Source organism: Lacerta agilis, chromosome 2 (genome assembly GCF_009819535.1).
Source record: "Lacerta agilis isolate rLacAgi1 chromosome 2, rLacAgi1.pri, whole genome shotgun sequence".
Classification (NCBI taxonomy): domain Eukaryota; kingdom Metazoa; phylum Chordata; class Lepidosauria; order Squamata; family Lacertidae; genus Lacerta; species Lacerta agilis.
Genome location: NC_046313.1, coordinates 67295896 through 67317523, shown reverse-complemented (window position 1 = coordinate 67317523; position 21628 = coordinate 67295896). Strand labels below are relative to the sequence as shown.

General features: G+C 39.4%; 1 protein-coding gene across 1 annotated transcript; it reads right to left on the bottom strand.

The window, feature by feature from the left end:
• Positions 1-318: 318 nt before the first annotated feature.
• RBM5 (RNA binding motif protein 5) lies at positions 319-21349 on the bottom strand. The gene is made up of 24 exons (XM_033140579.1): positions 21279-21349; positions 15784-16009; positions 15161-15322; positions 14960-15029; positions 14452-14525; positions 12270-12353; positions 11418-11478; positions 11196-11261; positions 9009-9169; positions 8481-8578; positions 8197-8284; positions 7975-8052; positions 7010-7082; positions 6560-6648; positions 6101-6179; positions 5517-5608; positions 4841-5002; positions 4198-4344; positions 4046-4120; positions 3190-3369; positions 2515-2589; positions 1619-1716; positions 1393-1522; positions 319-980 (listed from the first exon to the last, which is right to left on the bottom strand). The coding sequence occupies exons 1-24, from the start codon at positions 21293-21295 to the stop codon at positions 855-857; spliced, it is 2511 nt and encodes an 836-aa protein (XP_032996470.1). The 5' UTR covers positions 21296-21349; the 3' UTR covers positions 319-854.
• Positions 21350-21628: the final 279 nt, after the last annotated feature.

The window sequence follows — 21628 nt, the reverse complement described above, 5'->3', positions numbered from 1 at the left end:
ATGATCCATTTCTTTTCCTGGAGTTCTGCTGGCACACTTGCAGTCTTCTTAAATCTTGCTTATTTGTTAATCCCCAGATGGATATATTCCCGTAACACAACCCCAATTATGTGATAGAGCTCAAATAACTTGGATAGTGTCGTCAACAGGATTGCTGGTGTCCTGGGAACCAGGGCAGTAGGTGCCATTTTTTGCATACAAGTATACCATACATACAGTTCCTTTTCTCAATATTTCAGAGCAGGACCAAAGGTATTTTATCTATTTGTTATCAGCAGACATTGTCACTTATTCTTTGTCACAAATCAACTTTTCACGTTGAGAAACAAAATTTGGTTTAGGCTTTATTTCTTCTTGAAAGAAGCCTGGACTGGCATCTATAATCAAAATCTTCAAAAAAAAGAACAACTATACAAAGACATATCTTACAAAATATACAGGAAAGTTTTGCCAAAAATGAGAAACAGTACAAAGTAGGCAGATATAACAGTGTAAAATCACATTAACACTTCCTCAACTGATCCACAGGACAGGTGTGGGTTTTAGACTACACAAATTTAATAGCATGACACATAAATTTACACTATATACAAAAATGTATAAAGATCCAGCACCCCCTTTTAATCTAGTTATGGTTCTTCCAACATGAAGCTGTGGTGCTTTGTGTTTTATGATCCACAAAGAGAAGCATTACACGCTGGAATTAATGGAAATCCTGAAACTGGAAGTAGTTAACCTCAAGCCATAACTAAAGTAACTGCAATGCCTCCAAGGTCATAAGGTTTTTAACAGTCTGTTTGGGGAAAAATTGGGCGAGATGTTTCATGCTTTTCTGCTTCCAAAATGGACGGAGCTTATTCCATTTCAGTGAATCGAGCAAACATAGCTTTCCGTACTGCATCTTTGTAAGAGTCTGCTGTGGAGACACCATAAGAACTACCTTTTGCTCCTAGCCCAGCTCCCCTCATTCTCACTTGAGCCTGCAAAGAAACACAGGTATTTTAGCAGCAGCAATACAAACATTATGACCACAGAAGTTACGTTTCATTCTTCACAAGTCTCAATGGGTGAACACCACCCCACCTCTGAAAAACAATTTAAACTCACTTTTTAGCCAAGCAAGTATGCCCCCCCCAAAAAAATATTCCTCAGGTATGCTGTCCCAATTCAGCAACCTTTTTTGGGGCCAGTGGGCACATTTGGAAAGTGCCATGAGTGTTAATCTGAAAACGTCTGCCATGGTTAACACAAAATGGCTGTCACATCCATAAAAGCAGAAAGAAACAGGAGCACAAAATGGTGAGAGCATCTCTCCTCCGTTCAAAAGAGATGGAAGCATGGGCATGTGTACTTAGTGTAATTCAGATTTTTAAACGACTCATCCCTGCTTACCTCAATGGGGGCTGTGATACCTTGGCATTTCCTTCCTAATCCTGAACCTTCCCTCCAGCCCATAGCTTGAAGCATTTTGTTGCCAATATTACTATGGTCAATGCCATCTTTTGTGGGCTGTTCATAATTCCTAAAAAAAAAACCAAAAATAAAAACCAGTTAAACTAAGGAAAATTTAGAGAATTTTATTCTAATTGTAAAATGGTAAAATATTTCAAATACATACACAGTGCCTGCATCAAACACTTTTTTTCGCTTTGGCTCTGGTGGCTCTGGTATGCCGTATTTCTCACGTCTTTCAGCTGCTCTGTCTCTGTATTTCATCTGAAATTATATCAATTTTATCAACTTCTGAACTCATTGTCAACCCAACACATACTCTAGTACTCTTCTGCCTCTAAGTAGCAAAACAATGTGGCATCTATTGATGTAGGCAGCATAGAACGCAAGAGAGTCAAGTACAATATCCAAACAGTGGAAAAAAGAGAAAGAACGGGTGCACATCATACAGACTGATCCCCCTCTATTGCTACTGGATTCAATTACTTTCAGAATTAAGAATTGTTGCCTATTTTTAATGTTGACAAAATAAAAGGGGGCACAACAAGAAGTTCTGTACCACATTGCAACATCTAATACATAAAGTACATGCATGGCAATCATTCTGCAGATTTTGGCTGCATTACTAGTTAATCTAAAATATTTATTCCTGTGTATTTGTAATATATTTATATTTTTGTAATAATGTTAAATAAAATTTCAATAAAAAATAAGAAAAAAAAATCTTTATTCCCTACCCGAAGACACATGTAAACGAGATGTATTGTTTTCTCTGTGTTCCAGAAAACTAGGACACTGGAAGCTCCTAAATGTCAGGGGTTGGCAAGATATATTCCTTCTCCTTGAGCTTTCTTAAACTACCAAGTTTCAATCCAGGACTTCCCATCTTTTAATTATTTCATGTTTGAGAACCACAGTTTGCATTTCTACCATTCCAATTTCTTTTTGAAAGCAATAGAATTGACCCTAATCTTGGGGATCGCAACAGAAGGCTTGTGGAATGGTTGCCTGGGGGCTGAATGAACACCTCAAAATCTATTGTCTTGTTTACATACCACTTACCTCTCTCTCACGCATTTCCAAGGCTTCAAGCTCTTGCTCTGATAGTCTCGATCTCCTGTAGATGTCCATGTTTTGCTTTATAGGAAAAAACAATCATCAAAATTGAACAATTGAGACTGATGCAGGAAGCTATTTTTTAAAAAAAATAACTTTTCTGATTAAGACTACCTTACGGTTTTATTCCTAACAAGCAATATCCAAAAGTAATAAAACACTGCAAGTGAGAAGCTCAATGTCACATACTATTTTGTCTATGTAAAAAGACAGACAAAATTTGTGCCCCCCTCCCCAAATCATGTGGGAAGTATCCCAACAGAAAACATAGTCAGGCACAGAAATATTAAGAGTGTGCTCCAGCTCATTACTGCCCCCCTCCTCGCAAAGCCGGGGCTATTCTATCATCAACTACCCTGTGGAAAGAATACTAACCTTTTTTATGTTGATATTGCTTATTGTGCTTTTTAAAATGGAGTTTAGTATTACTTAGTAGGTGAGATATAAGTAACTATAATTAAGACAAGGTTTGAACTACAGAGGGAACCCTTTTGACCACTTTCCATGCTTCCGCCCCCCTGCTGCACGCCAAGCTAAGAGAACAAGATGATACTCAGTTTTTTTGGGCGGCAACTGTAAAATTCTGCAATATTGAGTTTATTGTTTGAAGAAGTTGATTACCTTATGAAGATCAGAGAGCTGTTGGTGCCTGACTAGAGCTTCTTTATTTGGAAACTGTCTTCTACATAACAAACAGGCCATTTTTTTCCAGTCTGTTAGTTTTTCTTCCTCATTTTCCAGCCTTTCCAAGAAATCCTCTTCATTATCACTGTCTCCACTATAAGCAGCCACCAATCCACGCTGGAAGAGTAATGTCATTTTAGCTCAATAAATACAAGCTGCCAAGTTCTATCACACTAAAGGGCAGCAGGTGATAGTACTGTAGATTGTTATGGGCTCTACCAGGCTACTAGAGGGTTGATATAGGAAACCTCAGGCCACTGCTGTTCTACAGCTCAACATGCTTGACAAAGAGGCACCCTATGAATGTGTAAATTGCATTTGATTCCCTGACAAGATCAGAACTCTACTGAATGTCCCATATCCCATAACTCTCAGATGTTGCTTTACTTCCTTTTTAGAAGGAACACCCTAAGAAGAAAGGCGTTACTGTAAAGATCAGTTTCCCAGCAAAGACCAACAAAGTTTCATCACAATGGCCAACAGCCCTTTTGCAACTCCAGAGATTAAAAAGGTCCCAAAATACTCCTTCCTGTTTTCAGTACCTCTATGTCTGCAAACTTCTAGATTATTGCATAAAGGTCACGGAAGCCTAATTAACATGTTTAGCTGAAATAAGACTGACCACTAAATATAAGCATGCAAAAAAATAAATTTAGACTGATACTTGCTCCATCACAAAAAGAACACATTCCACAGCTCAAAGGAAGCACTAGCCAAAACTTATTTATGAAGTAGGCATGTTAACAAAAACCTTAAACAACACTAATGTCAGTGCAAGTTTCTATTCACTCACTTTCAGTGGGTTATCATCTTCACCACCATTCTTTATAACTTCTGTTATTATCTGCTGTCTCTCAGACAAGGTACCCTGAAGAAAGAAAGAACTGATAAGCCCAAAACTGTATACAATATCCTTTTTAGATATTAAATCCTACCAACCTTTACCTTTTTCTCAAACAGAGCAAAGCCAGCATCAGCTGCTGCAGATTCTCGTCTTTCTTCCTCCCTTGCATTCAGAGGCTGGAAGCTATTCTTGAAGTTCTCCTTCTGTTTGTTTAGGCTCTTAGCCCAACGTTCCATGTCTTTAGCAATCTGAGTAGGAAAATATTGACATAAATTAAGTCTATACCAATAAAACAAATCAAATTTAGTATCTGCATACAATATCACATTTTCCGCACCTATAGATTTCAGGTTATTCACATGCAACTCAATTTTGTCAAATGAGTTATCAAACTAGCATGAAAAGACATGTATTTGGAAATCTTTACATAACCAACTTAAGTGTTTAGTTCGTCGTTTAAAGGTTATATTACTAAATTGCCTAGGTTCACTAGAGGTGTCATCCTGTTAGTGATTTGAGCATATTGGGACCCATTGATGTTGTAAACATGTAACCACACCTTTCTAGTAAATATACTTTTTTCTGCCTGCTTATGGTGCCAAATACTTTAAGCGATCCAGTTTTTCACTTACTACTGTTAATAAGACATGCAATTTTCATTACGTGATTGAAGTAAAAAGAGTGTTTTGTTTCAAACATGCAAACTTTGATCTTATCAATTAAAGCTGTCATTCTGATCATCACCTGCTGAGCTGTTTTACTCTTGGGCTTCTCTTTCTTCTCTTTCCCTTCTTTTGTGGAAGATGCATTACTTTGATGGTAAGATGTACCCTCTGCTGCAGGCATGTAGGTCTCTTTCTCACCATCCCAGTAAAGATACTGCTGTGTTATCGCATTGTAGTAGTACTGAGGGGGAAAAAATCCCTATTTATTTGTATTTATTCATAGTTACCTTTCAAAAAAACAATTCCTCATATGCAACTCGTGTAGAGACAGATACCAAAACCAAGAACAAGTTTGAGTTAAATTTGGATTGTTATGGGTTCACATTATTAATCGACAGAGAAACATCCTATGCAGCCTCTGATTTTCTGAAATATTGTCTCTTTGTGCAAACATTGTTTCAGATAACACCAAAGGTTTGAAAGACATACCAATCAAATAGCTACATGGCAGCCTGTGAACGGCACATGCATGAATGCACATGTAACTACTGCAAATTAATACCAAGCTGGACAATTGGTCCTTCTACCCCAGTACTCTCCACTGACAGTAACTGTTCAAGGCCTGGGAGACAGATTACTCCCCAAATTGCTAATCCAGTACTGAATGACACTCGTTTCCAAAAGGTATGCACAATTTGGCACAGGTTATGCATGTTGTTTTTAGTTGATTAAAAAGAGCTGGGAGCACTGTTTACCTGGGAGTTTGGATCATAATAGAGCCCCGTTACAGGATCATAATAGAAACCTGATGATTCATCATATTGGTATGTGGAAGTATCTGGAACAGCTGAAAATTTAGAAGTGTGAGCTATTATTATTAACTGCTTGTGTTAAATCACCATTACTTAGATGTCAAGAAAACCACAAATCGCAACAGTAAATATAATAAAGCAGCAGTTGTCTGACCAACTTGCTCATAATGAACTAATGAAATGAGGTAGCTAGTCTTGATCAACCCTAGGTCTGAGACACCCAAGAGCAGGCATCATCTGGAATTCTGCTCATAGCAATGCTGATAATCTTTCTCAACTCCCTTTTACCTGTTTTCTGTATCACTCATTTCCTTCCAGCAGTGCATTTGCCCTTTCATTTTGCCTCCCAACCCCAACCCCCAAAAGGTATTGGATATTCTCACTTCAGGAAAACACTGCAGTGGGTTAAAAACCAAGTTCATGCTACCCACATGGTTACTTTTGTCCTAAAAATTAGCACTGTCAATATGTATGAGTGTAAACTGCTGTCTATTTCCATTGATCATTTGGAAAGGAAGTTTGCTTACCATACTTGGTGCCAGGGACCACGCCAACTGGAGATGCTGATGGCACCTGCGTACTAGTGCCTGGCTGTGCTACTTGTGTCTATAGAAGGGGGGGGGGGAACAATTTAAAAATAGGATCTTTAAAAGTTACAATTATTCAATAACTTAACATAAAAAACTTACACGGAGTCCTTCTCAACCTGGTGCGCTCCAGATTTTTTTTAACTACAATTATCACCAGCCACATCAGCATGGCCAAAAGCAGTTAACTGAAGCTGAGGTCCAAAACATCTGGAGTTCACCAGATCTTGAAGAATGCCTTAAATGAACCTATTCAGTATACTACATACAGGTCAATACTTCCAAAATAGAGTTTACACATGCAAGCTCTACTAAGCCACACCAATCTCTTTCAGCCGAATGTACCTTCCAAATTATTATAAGCTAGTCTCACTCCAACAGAATATAGATTGTATTTACCGGAGAATCGGGAGAACTGGCCTGTTGATTATATAACTGAGGACTCTGGGAAACAACAGCTGCTGTAGTAGCACTTGTCACTGGAGTACCTGGCAACAGAGTTATTAAAAGTTCAGCAAAGCAATCTGAAAAACTACAACAGCACTTTGTTACTCCAACTAGAGCAGGTATGGCCAAACTTGGCCCTTCAGCTGTTTTGGGACAACTCCCATCATCCCTAGCTAACAGGACCAGTGGTCAGGGATGATGGGAATTGTAGTCCCAAGTTCAGCCATGCCTGAACTAGAACATGTAGATTTTCTAGACTGTTCAAATACAAAAACTCATCGTTTACCCTTGTATGCCACTCTACTGAATGCAGAGACCAGCACTGAGTATTCCATACAGATCTTGCACAGGAACACGGGTAAGTAAAATTTTATCACAGTAATAGGAAGAGGAAACTGTTACCTGATATTGTAGCTGTATCTGTGTCCAATGTTCCTGCTTGATTCTGGTAAAACTGCTGATAATCCTGTGAACACTATGCAAAGAATTAAGACAAAATTACCTGGGTGGTACATAATATAAATACACAGGCTTGGCTCTTAAAAGGAAATTTATTTTTAAAAAGTCTTGCAAGTCCTGCTCCCTGCCCTGCAGAATTTTTTCCACCCAGCTTGGGAGGGCGGGCCTTGACTGACTCTAGCTACAAAAAGCTGAGGCTGCTGAAGAGGTCAGATACCATTTTGGTTCTCTCTTTAGTGCAGACCCAGGTCATCAGGCCTGAGCTTCTACAGCCACCACCCACCATGAACCACCACTGGCAGGACTGGCAGCAGATACGTTTTATGCTTAAGATAATCTTTTATTCTCTAGTTAATTATGCTGTTTTAAATGTGCATTTTGCATTTGACTTCCTGTAGCAATGTTGTCTTATGAAATGTTTAAGATATTTTTGTTGCATTAAATTTGTTTTCTGTGGTTTACTTCCTTTGTAATGTTTTATTTTGAAATCTTCAGTTTCCTGTTATGTTGTTTTGAATGTATACTTTGACTTTCTTCAGTAATGTTTGATTCTGGATTGCATTCTTTAATGTGTTGTAAACAGCTTTTGAGATTCCCCCTCCTTTAAAATATAAAGTGGTATAGAAATGAAATGCATAATAATGATGATGTTTTCTGCCTCCTGGAAGGTTGGGGAATCTTCTGGATAATGCTGTATAAGGTTCAGCTTAGTTGCAAAAAACTGGGGAAGAGCCCAATCCGATTTTGGGATGATTCATTATCCTCCCAGAAGCTCGTTGCCCCCATCTCATAGCCCTGGATAGGCTTTTTGGAGTGGGGTGGGAAAGGAGAGGAAACTTTCTGTCAACTTCTTTCTGTTCACTTGTGAACTGTGGCTTGGATCCTAAGATAACATTAGTCAAACGTACCTGAGTGTACTGGGTATAGCCATCCTGTCCCAGCTGGAGGTAGTTGAATTCAACTGCTCCACCTTCTCCACTTTGAGGCTATAAAATTAAAGGATATGGTAAAGTAAATAACCAAACCAAACCAAACCAAACCAAACCCAAAGGCTGTTTAGATGGCTAATTAAATTGATGGAATAAGGCAAGATCATTAACAACAATCCATTTTAGACTCAGATCCCCTACCTGGGTTGATGACCACTGGGCTGCAGCAATGGCTGTACTAGCAACAGAGAAAGCACTGACACGATTACCATCTGGGAGAAGCAAATCCCTAAAAACAAGAAAAACATCTAAGAACATTTCACAGACAACCTGCTATCATAAAAAGCTTCAAAACACCATTTCATTTCAGTTTTAACACTGACATTTGAAAATATAGCAGCAATATCAATTTCCAATTCTTTACCATTTGGAGAAAATTTGGCATATATTTTAAATATGAAAGAGCAGCAGCTAATGACACTCACTTCCTGGCACTCTTGGCAAAATCCACACCAATCGTTTTGCCATCTATTTTAAGAGGTGGCTGAAGACTCTGCAAAATTTGCAACAGCTGAGAAGCATCCTAGAAAGTAAGTAATGACAGGTATTGGACAAAGCTCAAATTAAAACACAAAATTATTTCTCAGAAGAGCACTGAGCTAGGCAAGCACATCACGTGGGTGACAAGATTTTGTTCTATTAAAAATATTAATGGCCTGATACAATGCCACTGACTGTTAAGATGACCAAACGCTGTACCCTTCTCACTACATTTAAGAAGTGTCTTGTCCACTCATTTAGTACTATGTAAGCCATAAATGTGGTACTTCAATAAGATGATACTCCAAAAGTTGCTTTAATTCCACTACCTCTACAAAGCTAGAGAAGATGCAATTGCTCAGGATGCTGCACATCTCAATGAACTGGAATACAATCAGGAAATAGGACTTTTACTTCTTTCCAGTGACCATATATGAAATTCAGTATCAAAATGAAATAAAGTATGTTCTCACCATCGCTGAAGACAATTGTACAAAAGCAAAGCCTCTATTCTGCTGGGTCTGTTTGTCTTTAATAAGTCGAATGTTATTTACTGCCAGTGAAGCATATGGTGACAGCGCTGTCATGATTGATTCCACTACTGTATGAGGGGCTATGTTTCTGAGAATAAGAGCTAGGGGAACAAATAACAAGTTATTACAAGATGCTCCATATATTACCCTTTAAGTGTAAGAGCACACCAAATTCGTGATACATTGTAAGTTAAAAAATACTGTATTAATATTTTGTAATAACACCTAAGGTATATTGATATAACCTAGTCATTTATATGTTACACTATCGCAGGAATGTACATTAATAAGATGTAGTTTTAAATATGAGTAGGAGGAGGAGGAGGAGTTTGGATTTGATATCCCGCTTTTCACTACCTGAAGGAGTCTCAAAGCGGCTAACATTCTCCTTTCCCTTCCTCCCCCACAACAAACACTCTGTGAGGTGAGTGGGGCTGAGAGACTTCAGAGAAGTGTGACTAGCCCAAGGTCACCCAGCAGCTGCATGTGGAGGAGCGGAGACGCGAACCCGGTTCCCCAGATAACGAGTCTACTGCTCTTAACCACTACACCACAGTCGTATCTCGTGTTACGAACGCTGCGTGTTGCGTTCGTCACTGGTTATGAACGTGCCAAACCCGGAAGTACTGGAATGGGTTACTTCCGGCTTTGGTGGTTCATGTATGCGCAGACACACAAAATGATGTCACACGCATGCGCAGACGCGCCGAATCGCGTTGAGCACATGCATTGCTTCAGGATGCAGACCTTTCAGGTTACAAATGGGGCTCCAGAACGGATCCTGTTCGTAACCAGAGGTACCACTGTACAGTCACACTTCTGGCTGCGTTCGGCACGGGTTACGAACGCGCCAAACCCAGAAGTACCGGAACGGGTTATTTCTGGGTTTGGCGCTTCGCGCATGCGCAGAAGCAACAAATAGCGCCCCTCGTGTGCGCAGATTCGGCACTTCAGGTTGCGAACGGGGCTCCGGAACGGATCCTGTTCGCAACCAGAGGTACCACTGTACAAGCAACCCCTGATTTAAGTGTGAGTTGTGTTCTGGGTCACTGTGCACAATACAGTGGTACCTCGGGTTAAGAACTTAATTCGTTCTGGAGGTCCATTTTTAACCTTAAACTGTTCTTAACCTGAAGCACCACTTGAGCTAATGGGACCTCCTGCTGCCGCTGTGCAGCCAGAGCAGGATTTCTGTTCTTATCCTGAAGCAAAGTTCTTAACCTGAAGCGTTATTTCTGGGTTAGCAGAGTCTGTAACCTGAAGCGTCTGTAACCTGAGGTACCACTGTAGTGGAGTGCGCATAAGCTTGCCCCACCCCCTTTTCTAGTGATTTCTGGGGCAGCCGTGCGTCACTTGGAATCACATAAATTGGTTGTTGCCTGTATGTTAGAACTTCTTAGTATAAATATAAAGCTAGAGAGGAAGCCTTTCCTATATGTATGAAGAATGGGGAGCAGGAAGAACCCCAATAAAGAGAATTAAGTCTTATAGGAAATAACCTGACTGCAGGGGAGGAAACAATGAGGGGAGGGTTCTTGTCTACAGCATGGGACCCAAAAAGGGGAGGGAGAGGCAGTGAATGAAGGGAAAACCTAGAGAAAACCAATTCTCAAAGTGCCAAAATGTTTTATTGTGCTCAACATTATTTCATAATTAGAAAATTTCTTTATCAAGAATAGCTTACAAAATCTGAAGCAAAGCATTTTGCAACTTGAGAACATGTTGAAACTTGAGCCATTGATGAGAAAGAGTAATGTACTAAGGAGGGCAAGCAGAGGAATATGTGCTCCTAGAGTGGTGGTAGACAAAGATCAGTTTAAAAAGCATCAACAGAGAAAAACATGCTTGAAGACTGAGGAAGGGGGGAAAGGAGCCCTGCAACAGCTGTGAGGGCTAAATTTGGGTTTCAAGTGTACTAAGCTAAAAGGATCTCATACTTCTTATAAATCTCTGGGTTACTGTGCTTCAGCACCTTGGATTTTTGCTCTATGGTCTACTTTTCGGAAATGGAAATGAAAATATTGAATCAAATCTATGGGCATCTTGGCAGGAAATGGACTTTTCTTGCAACCCACACTTTGGCCAACCAATCCCAGAGTATAATAGAAGACTTGAGACTTTACTCACTATCACAGTAGTAGTCTACAGACTGAACAGCCTCTGGTCCTCCAGGTGGTACCTCCTGTTCTGAATCTTTATTGCAAAGCAGGAAAAATAATTTTAATCATGCAGTAACTTAAGTTGTTACATCAAGACGCCTCTACTATGTCAGAGTAAGAATAACATGCATAATTTATAATTGTGAAATAAAAATATCTATTTAGTGTAAGTTACTCAAATAGAACTTACCAAATTTATCTGCTCCACAACGGAAGCATTTTAGACGCCTCCTGAAGTTGTAAAGGCAGCACTAACAAACAAACAAATCCATTACATTTTTAGATCATTCAGCTGATGAAGCTTGCTGTAGCATACATCTATACCGATTAATTTAAAGTGAAACTGTTACCACATGTAATCATCATCTGCAGCCTTCAGATACCAGTCTCAACAAATAGCAATTCTGCAAGTAGCCTCTATTAAAATAAACTAGCCTATCCTCTATAGCATTTTCTTAGCAATGCCAATCTTTCTATTGAAATATTACAGAATCACTGAATTTGGTGCAAACATTGTTAAGTGTTTGAGAAGAGCTAGAGCTCACAGTTCCATCAGCTGCATGGGCCTATAGCCCTGGAACATGCATTAAGAGCAGAGAAGGGAAAACACACAGAAATTCTCATCATTTTAGAATATCATACCATCTCTACATGAAGCAAATAACCAGTGGCTTTCGCCTTTAAAGTTTGTTAACCTTTCTATTTTCTCATATTTACCTCCTGCTTTTCTTCCAATGTGGAACCCAGGGAAGTGTACTAGTGGTTCCCAGAAAGTCACCAAACCAGGCATTGAATACTACACAGACCTGCTTAGCTTCAGCAAGAAATGGCCTCACACACCTTCAGATCATTCCCTGGGTATGTATATTCTTGCTGAACTGTTTGTACTTGTTTGTGGCAAGCCTTATCCCTTATTTAAATTTTGCTGTAGTAGCTCTGAATTTTAAATTTTACTAAAATTTAAGAGTCACTTCCATGGGTGTAGTCAATAATGATTAATGAAGTTAAATAGCAATTAGAAAGATGTGAAACATTGCTTTACCTTGTTGCAAAGCCAGTCTTCAAATTTAGGCCTGGGATTACTGTAGTGCATTGCGATTTGTTTCCCTTGAATCAACAGTTTTTTCTGCAAAAAAAGCACATTTAGTTATTCCTGTATCACGACACAGATGTCCATTTTCCCATGGCAGAGCACACTTCGGAGGTTTCAGTGCTCATGAATTAAATGGACAACAAATGGGGAGGACGTAGAGAACCAACCACCGCCTCCTACACTCTGCCCATTCAATCCTGCAGGAGGACACGGGCAGTAAGAAAATGGGATGTGCAGTAAAAGTAAACGGAATCAGGGAGTGTTGATCAAGCTGCCAAAACTAAGCGCTGACATGGAACCAGGAAATGTCTCAAAGGAGACCGAGTCCTACTGGCATAGCAACACGCTTTTAAAAATATTGTCAAGTGATTGCTTCACTTCTTTCCCAACTCCAAACACCCTAGAATTTTAAAACTTCAAAACAAATGGACTGTTTTCAGTTGCTTTCTTCATGAAGTGCCCCTTGAAAGTACAGTAATTTCTCCCAAGAGGACCCTGGTTAAGTTCCTGGAGGCTGAACAAAATGTCATGAACTGAACACACGTTCAGTATGAATCTTTTTTGACTAATTCATCAGTTCACATAAAAGCTTGTGTAAGAAATTTGTGTTCTTCAGACAGTAGCTTTCTTCAAATAACTACAATGCTACTGAAATTTCACAATAGGGTAACAGTTCATTTTGCTCTCAGTGCCCCTTCAAAGTTAGAATGACGTTATAAACAATTAGCTGCTTAAATGTATACGAAGAAGCCAAGTTTCTCAAACTTTATTGATTCCTACATATACATAGTTCCTCTATCCCTCCCCTAATTTCTGTAAGCCATTAACAGCTATTCATTCAGAGAGATGCACCTTTAAGTATGTAGAGATGTGTATGCTAAACCTAATTTTTAGCTAAAATATTACGTCAGAAAGTAAAGTTCTAAGAAGAAACTTAAAGTATCTGGTAGATCTAGGGTGCAGATTTCATCCTTTTACTGCTAGAGTAGGCAAGTAAGGGGAAGGTTGAAGGACCCAGAACAAACTGGGTTATGCACACACATGTTGCTGGCATATTTACATTAAATCATGTTTGTCTGACAGTTAGCAACAGGGCCACTGGGGAGATTTGACTACTTTTCCCTAATGCTAGAGGATGTGTGGTTATTTTTTGGAGTGAATTTGAAATTTATTCAGTAAGATGAATACTGATATAGCTTTGTATATGTTAAAAATTGTGCAGAGTTTACTAGTAAATCCAGTTAATGTTAATTCAGGCACCCATCTACGCCACCAATGCATGCTATGGACATAATAAAAGTCATTTAATGCATGCAAGGATTAGGTACTCTTTCAGTTTAATTGCTGTGGTGGTTGCCCATGATATGAAGTCCACAGAAATACTCATTACACTTCTGGTTATTGGATGTCGGAAGTGGAAAAATCCATCAAAAGATGCATTTTCAATCTTGTTTTTAAGCCACAATAATTTTATTTCTGCTTTTTATAGATTTTTAATATCTCCATCAGCTGCATAGGTCTAGCTTAACAGCAGTTCAGTTGGAGAGAGGTTTTGCTATGAAAAACTGATGTATTAGTAATCCAGAAGCATATAAATGCACTGGAAATAAGCAGGAAGATATTTCACTATTATTTTAATTACCATTTTTTGTTGATTACATTAGTAATACTCCACAATGTTCCACTTTCATTTGTTAAGTAATATTGAAAAGGCATATGCGTTACTATAAAAGTGCAGCTTTAATTTAATAGATTGCCCTTTCACAGCTAGTGCTAGCATAAAGCACACATACAGTATTACTGCATTCAGAAAAGCCTGTATGGTTCGAAACTTGAGAAATTACTATGAAAATAATGTTTAGAGACCAAATCAGTCAGGTAAAATGCTATGTTATTACTATCAGAATAGTAATATGCTGATTTTATAACAGGTGGTTTGGCAAATCTATTGGCGCTCTCTAGCACTATGCAAACACATTTCGAAAATTTTAACATATACAAAGCTTTTAATCTTTAGGAAGTCATGGTTTTGGAACAAACCACTCCTTCAGCCTTTCATTTATTCCTTTTTAATAACTGTACAGACTTGTTCCATTTTCAGGAATAATCTAGACTTTGTGAGTGAAGCAACCTGATTGGCTTCCATCCAGCTGGTAGCATCTTGAAAGTGATAAAACTCCACGAAGGCGAAACCACGGCTTACACCTAGAGACAGCATTCAGATATAGACGGGATAGTTGTGTTAGTCAGTTCCTTTAAAACAGGTGAATCTCTCTCCAACTGCTTCATTACTTCATGACAAAGCAGTTTTATAAATGCGACGTCAACTCTGAATTTGCTTCTTGTTTTGCCATGGCAAGGAAACCAAGCTGCCTTAACACCTGAATGGGATCCATGTTTAAAGGTAACCATGCAATGAACTACTAAAGTTTAAAAACAAATTAACAGTAGGTGTTACTTACCATACCCTTTAATATATAAAAATCTGAAGGCTTCTTCCACTATCTACAGCCTTTCAAAAGGCTAAATTCCTTACCCATGGCAAACCTTTCATTCTGATTGTACTTGCAGGTGTGGGGAAAACGTTTTAGGCCTGGGGAAGAGGAAGGTACTGCCAAAAAATAGGTTAACACCCTCACCTGTCTTTCTCTTCATCAGCCTCACATCCGCGGGCCGAGGGCCTTCACAGGACTCAATGATCTCGCGAATCTGTATGCAAATTTAATTTAAAAAACTATTAATATTAAAAATTGAGTGCTTTTCAAGATTATATAAGCAGTTTGAGCATTTATTCTAATGCAATCCAAATATTCTAAAGAGAATAGTTAAGTATTACTTACATCATAGTCTGTAACAGTGATAGGGAGCCCACGCAACATGATGGTCTTGCTTTCTTTCTCATCATTTATGTCATTTCGATAGTCATGCTCACCATAGTCCCCATCAGAATGATATCCATCTTCTGATTTGTCACTATTACGCCGCTCACGTTCACGCTCTCTCTGCCAAGTGAGCATGTGTTTTAGCAAGCTAACTCTATAGCACTTTATCCATTAAAAAAAAACCCAATCAGGAATTGTGAAAATCATTCAATCCATATTCAAACAATCCTTTCTTTGCTTGAGAAACATGAGATATGTTTACTTTCTACAGTCGGCATCCAGAAAAAATATTGGCCATATGAGCTACATATAGTAAGTGAAGCTAGGAAGTGTACCATTGATTAACACAGGAAACAGCACAATACAAAGACACTCATTATGCCAGGGATAAGGAACCTGTAGCCCTCCGACAGTCGAGGTTCTCCAACCACCATCAGTCCCAGCCAGAATGGACAATGGTCAAAGATGATGGAAAATGCTAACCAAGAGTATCTGGAGGGCCACCTTTTTCCCATTTCTGCGTAACAGTAACCAAAGTTAAAACATGTGTTGTTCAAAACTTTCTATGCACATACACTCACCTCAGGACTGTCATAATCTCTGCCATCATAATCTCTGCCGTCATAATCTCTGCCATCGTAATCCCGACTATCGTAATCCCGGTAATCATCATATCTGTCACTTCTGCGCTCCTCGCTAGATCTTTTATAGTCAGAATCCCGTCGGCGACTTCTGGAGTCCCGCTCATCACGCTCATCTCTATCTATGATAGAGCCATATCTTCCACTCCGTTCAGTTCTGCTCACACTACACAAAGAGTATGTCAAGTCAGACAGCTTGGAAAATGTAATTAATCAGCAAACCTTTTAACAAGATCAGCAGGGTTATGCAAAACCAACCAACCACCAAATCAAATAAAGCCCCAAGTATCCCCAGCCACTTGGGTGGCGCTGTGGGTTAAACCACAGAGCCTAGGGCTTGCTGATCAGAATGTTGGCGGTTCGAACCCCTGTGACAGGGTGAGCTCCCGTTGCTCGGTCCCAGCTCCTGCCCACCTAGCAGTTCGAAAGCACGTCAAAAGTGCAAGTAGATAAATAGGTACCGCTCCGGCGGGAAGGTAAACAGTGTTTTCGTGTGCTGCTCTGGTTCGCCAGAAGCGGCTTTGTCATGCTGGCCACATGACCCGGAAGCTGTACACCGGCTCCCTCGGCCAGTAACGCGAGATGAGCGCCGCAACCCCAGAGTTGGACACGACTGGACCTAATGGTCAGGGGTCCCTTTACCTTTAGTCCCAGCCACACTGGGGCATCATAGTACAATGTCTTAAAAAATAAAAATAAAGGATATGGCTAAACAAGTAACTCCCAAATTATGTGGGGGCTACATTCTAAGTAACTGCACCTTAAAGTGAAATCACACATGCCGCATTAGCCCGAATATAAGCCGCACCTTAAAATTCAAGAGGGGGGGGGGAAGAGAGACAATACCCAAATATAAGCCACCCCCTTAAAATTCAGCAGGGACTCACACCCATTCCATTTTACCTTATGTCTGTGTCAGCAGCGATATCGTTAAAGCCAATTTTTGTAAGGTCACGAATTTAAGCCACACTTAAACTTTTTATGGTCAGAAATTGGAAAAAGTGAGGCTTATATTAAGGCCAATACGGTATTTGAAACACCATTGAAAAAGCCCACAAACACCCCACCCCTTTTTGTGTTACTTCTGGTTTCAGCACAATGCACATGTGTGCGGTCACACACATATCGAATGTGCCTAAAATGGTCGCTGCTTGCAATTTGTATGTGATTCTCCCTTTTCATAAAGGAATATATACCCAGGAATATATAAAGTTGGCCAAGGGTAATTTCAGGTACAACTTTGACTAATAAGAATTATTATGCACTTGTGACTTTATAGGGAGACATTCATTTTAAGAAATCCTAACTAATAAGTGTCCTTTTGTAAAGAATGTTAAATTGCAAAAAAAAAAAAAATCAAATATTTTTTCCTGTGATTTTTACCTCTTTATAAAAAAATTCAAATTAATTGATGACTGACTAAATAGCTAACACTATAGAAGACAGCATGAAAATTGCACTCTCTTTTTGCAAGTATATAACAAAGTAAATGTTTGAATTTGGCTGTTTTACACTGAACAAATAAAAGGTTACTTCAGGCAGGGGCGTAGCAAGGGGGGCGGGCCGCCCTGGGTTCCATAATGGAGGGGGTGACAAATTATCAAGGAACAATTTAAAAAATAATAATAATTAATGCCTGCTCCGAAGGTCTTATCTTACTATACTAGGGATTATATAGCTATATATGAAATTTCACGCATATCGGTTAATATCTTGACCCTCCTCCACCAAAATAGCTGTTCACTTGGCTGTTTTCCTATGTCATGAAGGCTGAAATTTCAGTTCAGAGAACACTTACTGTTCCCAACCATCTAATTAAGCCATCTAATTAGACTTTAATTTGATTTTGAGATGTTTTTAGGAGGTAATTTAATTGTTTGATTTTATACTAATGTTATGTATGTGATGTTAGCCACCCTGAGCCCAGCTTCGGCTGGGGAGGGTGGGATATAAATAAAAGTGTTTTTTTATTACTTGTTATTATTCCTTTGTAAGAAAATATGAAATAACATAAAACCATTTTGCGGGGGGGGGATCAAGGGGGGGGGGGTTGACAAGAAATTTTCTGCACCCGATACCACCTGACCTTCCCATGCCGGGGGGGGGGGGGAGTGACAAAATTTTTTTTTGCCCCCAGGTACCAATTTACCTTGCTACGCCCCTGACTTCAGTATTTTTGTTTTCAGGGCTACAATCCCAAAACCAATTGCTAGGTAATAAGCTTTGGGGGAGATGGGACTTAAGAAAACATGTACAGGATTGTGCTGTAAATTATTTAAAAGGACAACACAGGTGTAGAAATGATTGATACATTAACTGCTTTTAAAATCTCCATAGCATTTCACTGGAAAACAAATTCCCTACCTGCCTTTTTGGGATTTGTTTTATAGTATTTGGGACACAGCTAGAATGCTAAAAAATTACTTAATATGCATCTTACTTAACATTTGTAAAGACGAAAAATAAGAAATCTATTTGTTATAAAATGAACTCCAAAATTGTTAGCTTTCAGGAATGATTTAAATTTACAGGGATATATGTCCTTATTTACTGTTTACACTGGTGTGGTAAAATATACAAATAGTTAGGTCCTAAGTATTGTACTGTACAGTCTCTCTAGCTCTGGTTCTTGTAACTAATGTATTAGCTAATTTTTAGCTGTGTTGTGTATTTCTTTAATATGTTAAAGACACAACTGTTTTTCTATGTTACTACACACACAAAAGTGGTTCAAATGCTTTATAAAAAGCACTTTTATTTATTAAACACATTTTTACTCTTCCTTTCCATCAAAACAATCAAAACAGCTTTTATTACTTTTACCTGTGTAAGGTGAACACATACAGGGAAAGCATCAACACACGAGAACATTTGGTTAAAGTGACTGTGCATTTAGGACCAGACTCAAAGATTACAAGTCCTCCGTGGGACCGATCTAGCCCAGGCAAGATAAACCTTGCTTACCCCTGCACTAGGGGACAAAAGAAAGTTTCTCCACAGGAGGCAGTGATTACTGGGATGGCTTTAAAAAGGGATCAGCATAAATTCATAGAGGGCTATCTATGGCTACTGGCAGTGTGCCTTTTTATATCCCTCATTGTCCAACTGCATTTCTTTTTGCCAAGTTTATGTTCCTTTTTGTTCTCATTTGGATAGGGCTTCTACTTATTTAAAGAAACCTTACTCCATATAATTATTTGACTTTGCTAGTTAATTACATTGGTTTGATGGTACCCATTCTCACCTGCAATATACATTTTAGCTGAGCTTTTATTATTATAGTTTTGAACAACCCCCAAGCATTGTGAAGTTTCTTCTTTTGAAGTCAAGTGTGACTATCTTGGCAATTGTTCACTTACATGTATGTTCAATTTGAAAGCATTATGGTCACTGTTTGTAGTCAATTCAATAACATTTACAAGTCACAAAAGGTGCTGGATGCGCCAAAGATCAAGTAGAAGTATATGTGCTGCCGAAGCGAGCACACGCCAAAGATCAAGTAGAGGGTCACCACCCTTCTGTTCTTTTCCATGGGCAACTGTTCAAGGGCACTATCATTTAGAGTAACTAGAAATTTTACTTCTTTGTTGTGAATGGATCTAGTGGTGAGCAGTGAGGTGACCAAGTTTGCTGATCCCACCAAATCATTCAAGGTGTTAAAAACAAAAAGTATTGCAAGGTGCTCCAAAAGGATCCATCCAAAATGGGTAAATGGCTATTAAAATGGAAAATGCAATTCAACATAATCAAGTGTAAAATGATGCACATTGGGGCAAAAGTATCCCAACATATCCCAACCAGTGCTGTCAAGTATCCCGTTTTCCCCAGGATTCTCCCTTATTTCAAGCAGTTTCCTGCTGGTCTCCCTTATTTTTTATTTCCCTTAAATTTCCCGTTTTTAATGGAAGCAGCTCCTCCCTGCTGGCCAGGGACTGGGTGGGAAGACCTCGCCTACTTGGAGAGAAAAGCCTCAGCCCTCAAAGCAAGTGGGAGCAGTTTCCCGTGCTTACAGGGGGGTGTATTCCTCCCCCTGCATCAGCTCCTATCCGTTGCCGCCGAGCCCCTCAGCTGGCCAATATGGTTAGCTGGCGGGCGGAGCCTGGCTGCCTTTGAGCAGCTGCTGCTTCCTGTCCTCTTTTGATGGGATCAGACAAGAAGATGATGGGCTCCATCGCGCGGAGCACATGGCTGCCCTCCTCTTTGCTCCGCTCCGAGGCCGCTTGGAGTTTACATTGCAGCTCCGCCCACTTTTGCTTCTGGCTCCCCACCACTGACATGTGACTGTCCCCGGGGATAGGTGAGACTGCTGATCCCTTATTTTCAAATCCGAAACTTGACAGCTATGATCCCAACATGTGTTTATAGGATCCGAACAAGTATTAACTGACAGGGAAGAGGACCTTGGGGTAATAGTGAATAGTTTGATGAAAATGTGTGTTGTGCAGCAGCGGTGAAAATGCTTATTTTCATATTAAGGTTCATTAGGAAAGTCACTGAAAATAAAGCTACTAATATCATAATATGGTTATACGAATCTTTGGTTTGACCATACACAGAATATATGGAGTACAATTATGGCTTCTGTCCCTAAAAAGGATGTTGCAGAGCCAAAAAAGGGAGACTGAATATGATCAGGGGGATGAAACAACCCCCTATGAGGAAAGGTTTCAGTATGTGGGGCCTTTTAATTTAGAAAAGGGAAAGCAAGGGAGGACCTGATAAAGGTTTACCAAATTATGAATGCTGTGCAGAAGGGGAGATAGAGAAAAGCATTTATCACAGTACTTGAGCTCATTCAGTTAAATTGAATGAGGGAAAATTCTGGACAATAAAAAATGTTTTCCCCCACAGCATATAAAACTATGGAATTCATTCCTACAAGATCCAATAAGGGCCATCTTGGAAGGCTTTAAAAAAAGATTTAAACAAATTCATGACACTGGAAGCAATATGCCTCCGAATACCAGTTGCCAAAGATTGTATGTGGGCAGAGTGCTGTTGAAGCCAAGTGCTGCTTGCAAGCTACCCACAGGCATTTTGCTGGCTACTGTAAAAACAAGATGCTGGACAAGATGGGTATTGGGTGTGATCCAACAAGGTGCATGCAAGTTTCCTACACAATTTAGAACCCTGACTGTCCAGGTTTTTATATTGTAGAGCGAATAGGCACTCTGCTTCATAAGCTGTATCCCAAAAAGGCAGAAGCAGGGGCTATTCAACTTGAGGCAGAGCTAAACAAGTGACCATGCAACCCCCCTGGCCACACATGTTCCTATCATGCAAGTAATGCCTGAAGATGGCTAAAGAGATACAGTACATTCATATACCACAGATCTCGGACACATCAGAAGAAAGTGTTTTTCATATTTCATCAATCTACATCTCTGAAATTGCAGCCACCATTATGTAATACTTCAATGTTTGCTTTTGCCTACCGTTTGTCTGAACCCATGGCTTGCCTTCAGTTCCTGATTAAACTGCTTCTAGTGAATTGGGTTGTCTATTTAGAAAACAAAACAAAAAAAACCATCAATGCAGACACCGATCATTTTATAAGCATAGTGCAGAAATGCAAGGCTCCAAAATAATGCCTATAAAAACCTGGTCAGGCACCTTACTAATGAACATCCCTCCAACAGCGTACTTTCAACTAAAAAATAGCTTTCAGTACCCTCGATCCTAATGCTATGTCTGCAGCAAAAAAGAAAAACAGTAACAAGATAATCAGGAAATCGCTGTAAAGGGATTACAGTATCTGCAGAGCTGTTAAAAGACACATTTAGGT

Coding starts and splice junctions, on each gene's coding strand:
- RBM5 (XM_033140579.1), bottom strand. Junction 5,609..6,100: donor GGTCCCTGGCACCAAGTATG/GTAAGCAAACTT, acceptor CTAAATTTTCAG/CTGTTCCAGATACTTCCACA. Junction 981..1,392: donor GTATCACAGCCCCCATTGAG/GTAAGCAGGGAT, acceptor GTTTCTTTGCAG/GCTCAAGTGAGAATGAGGGG.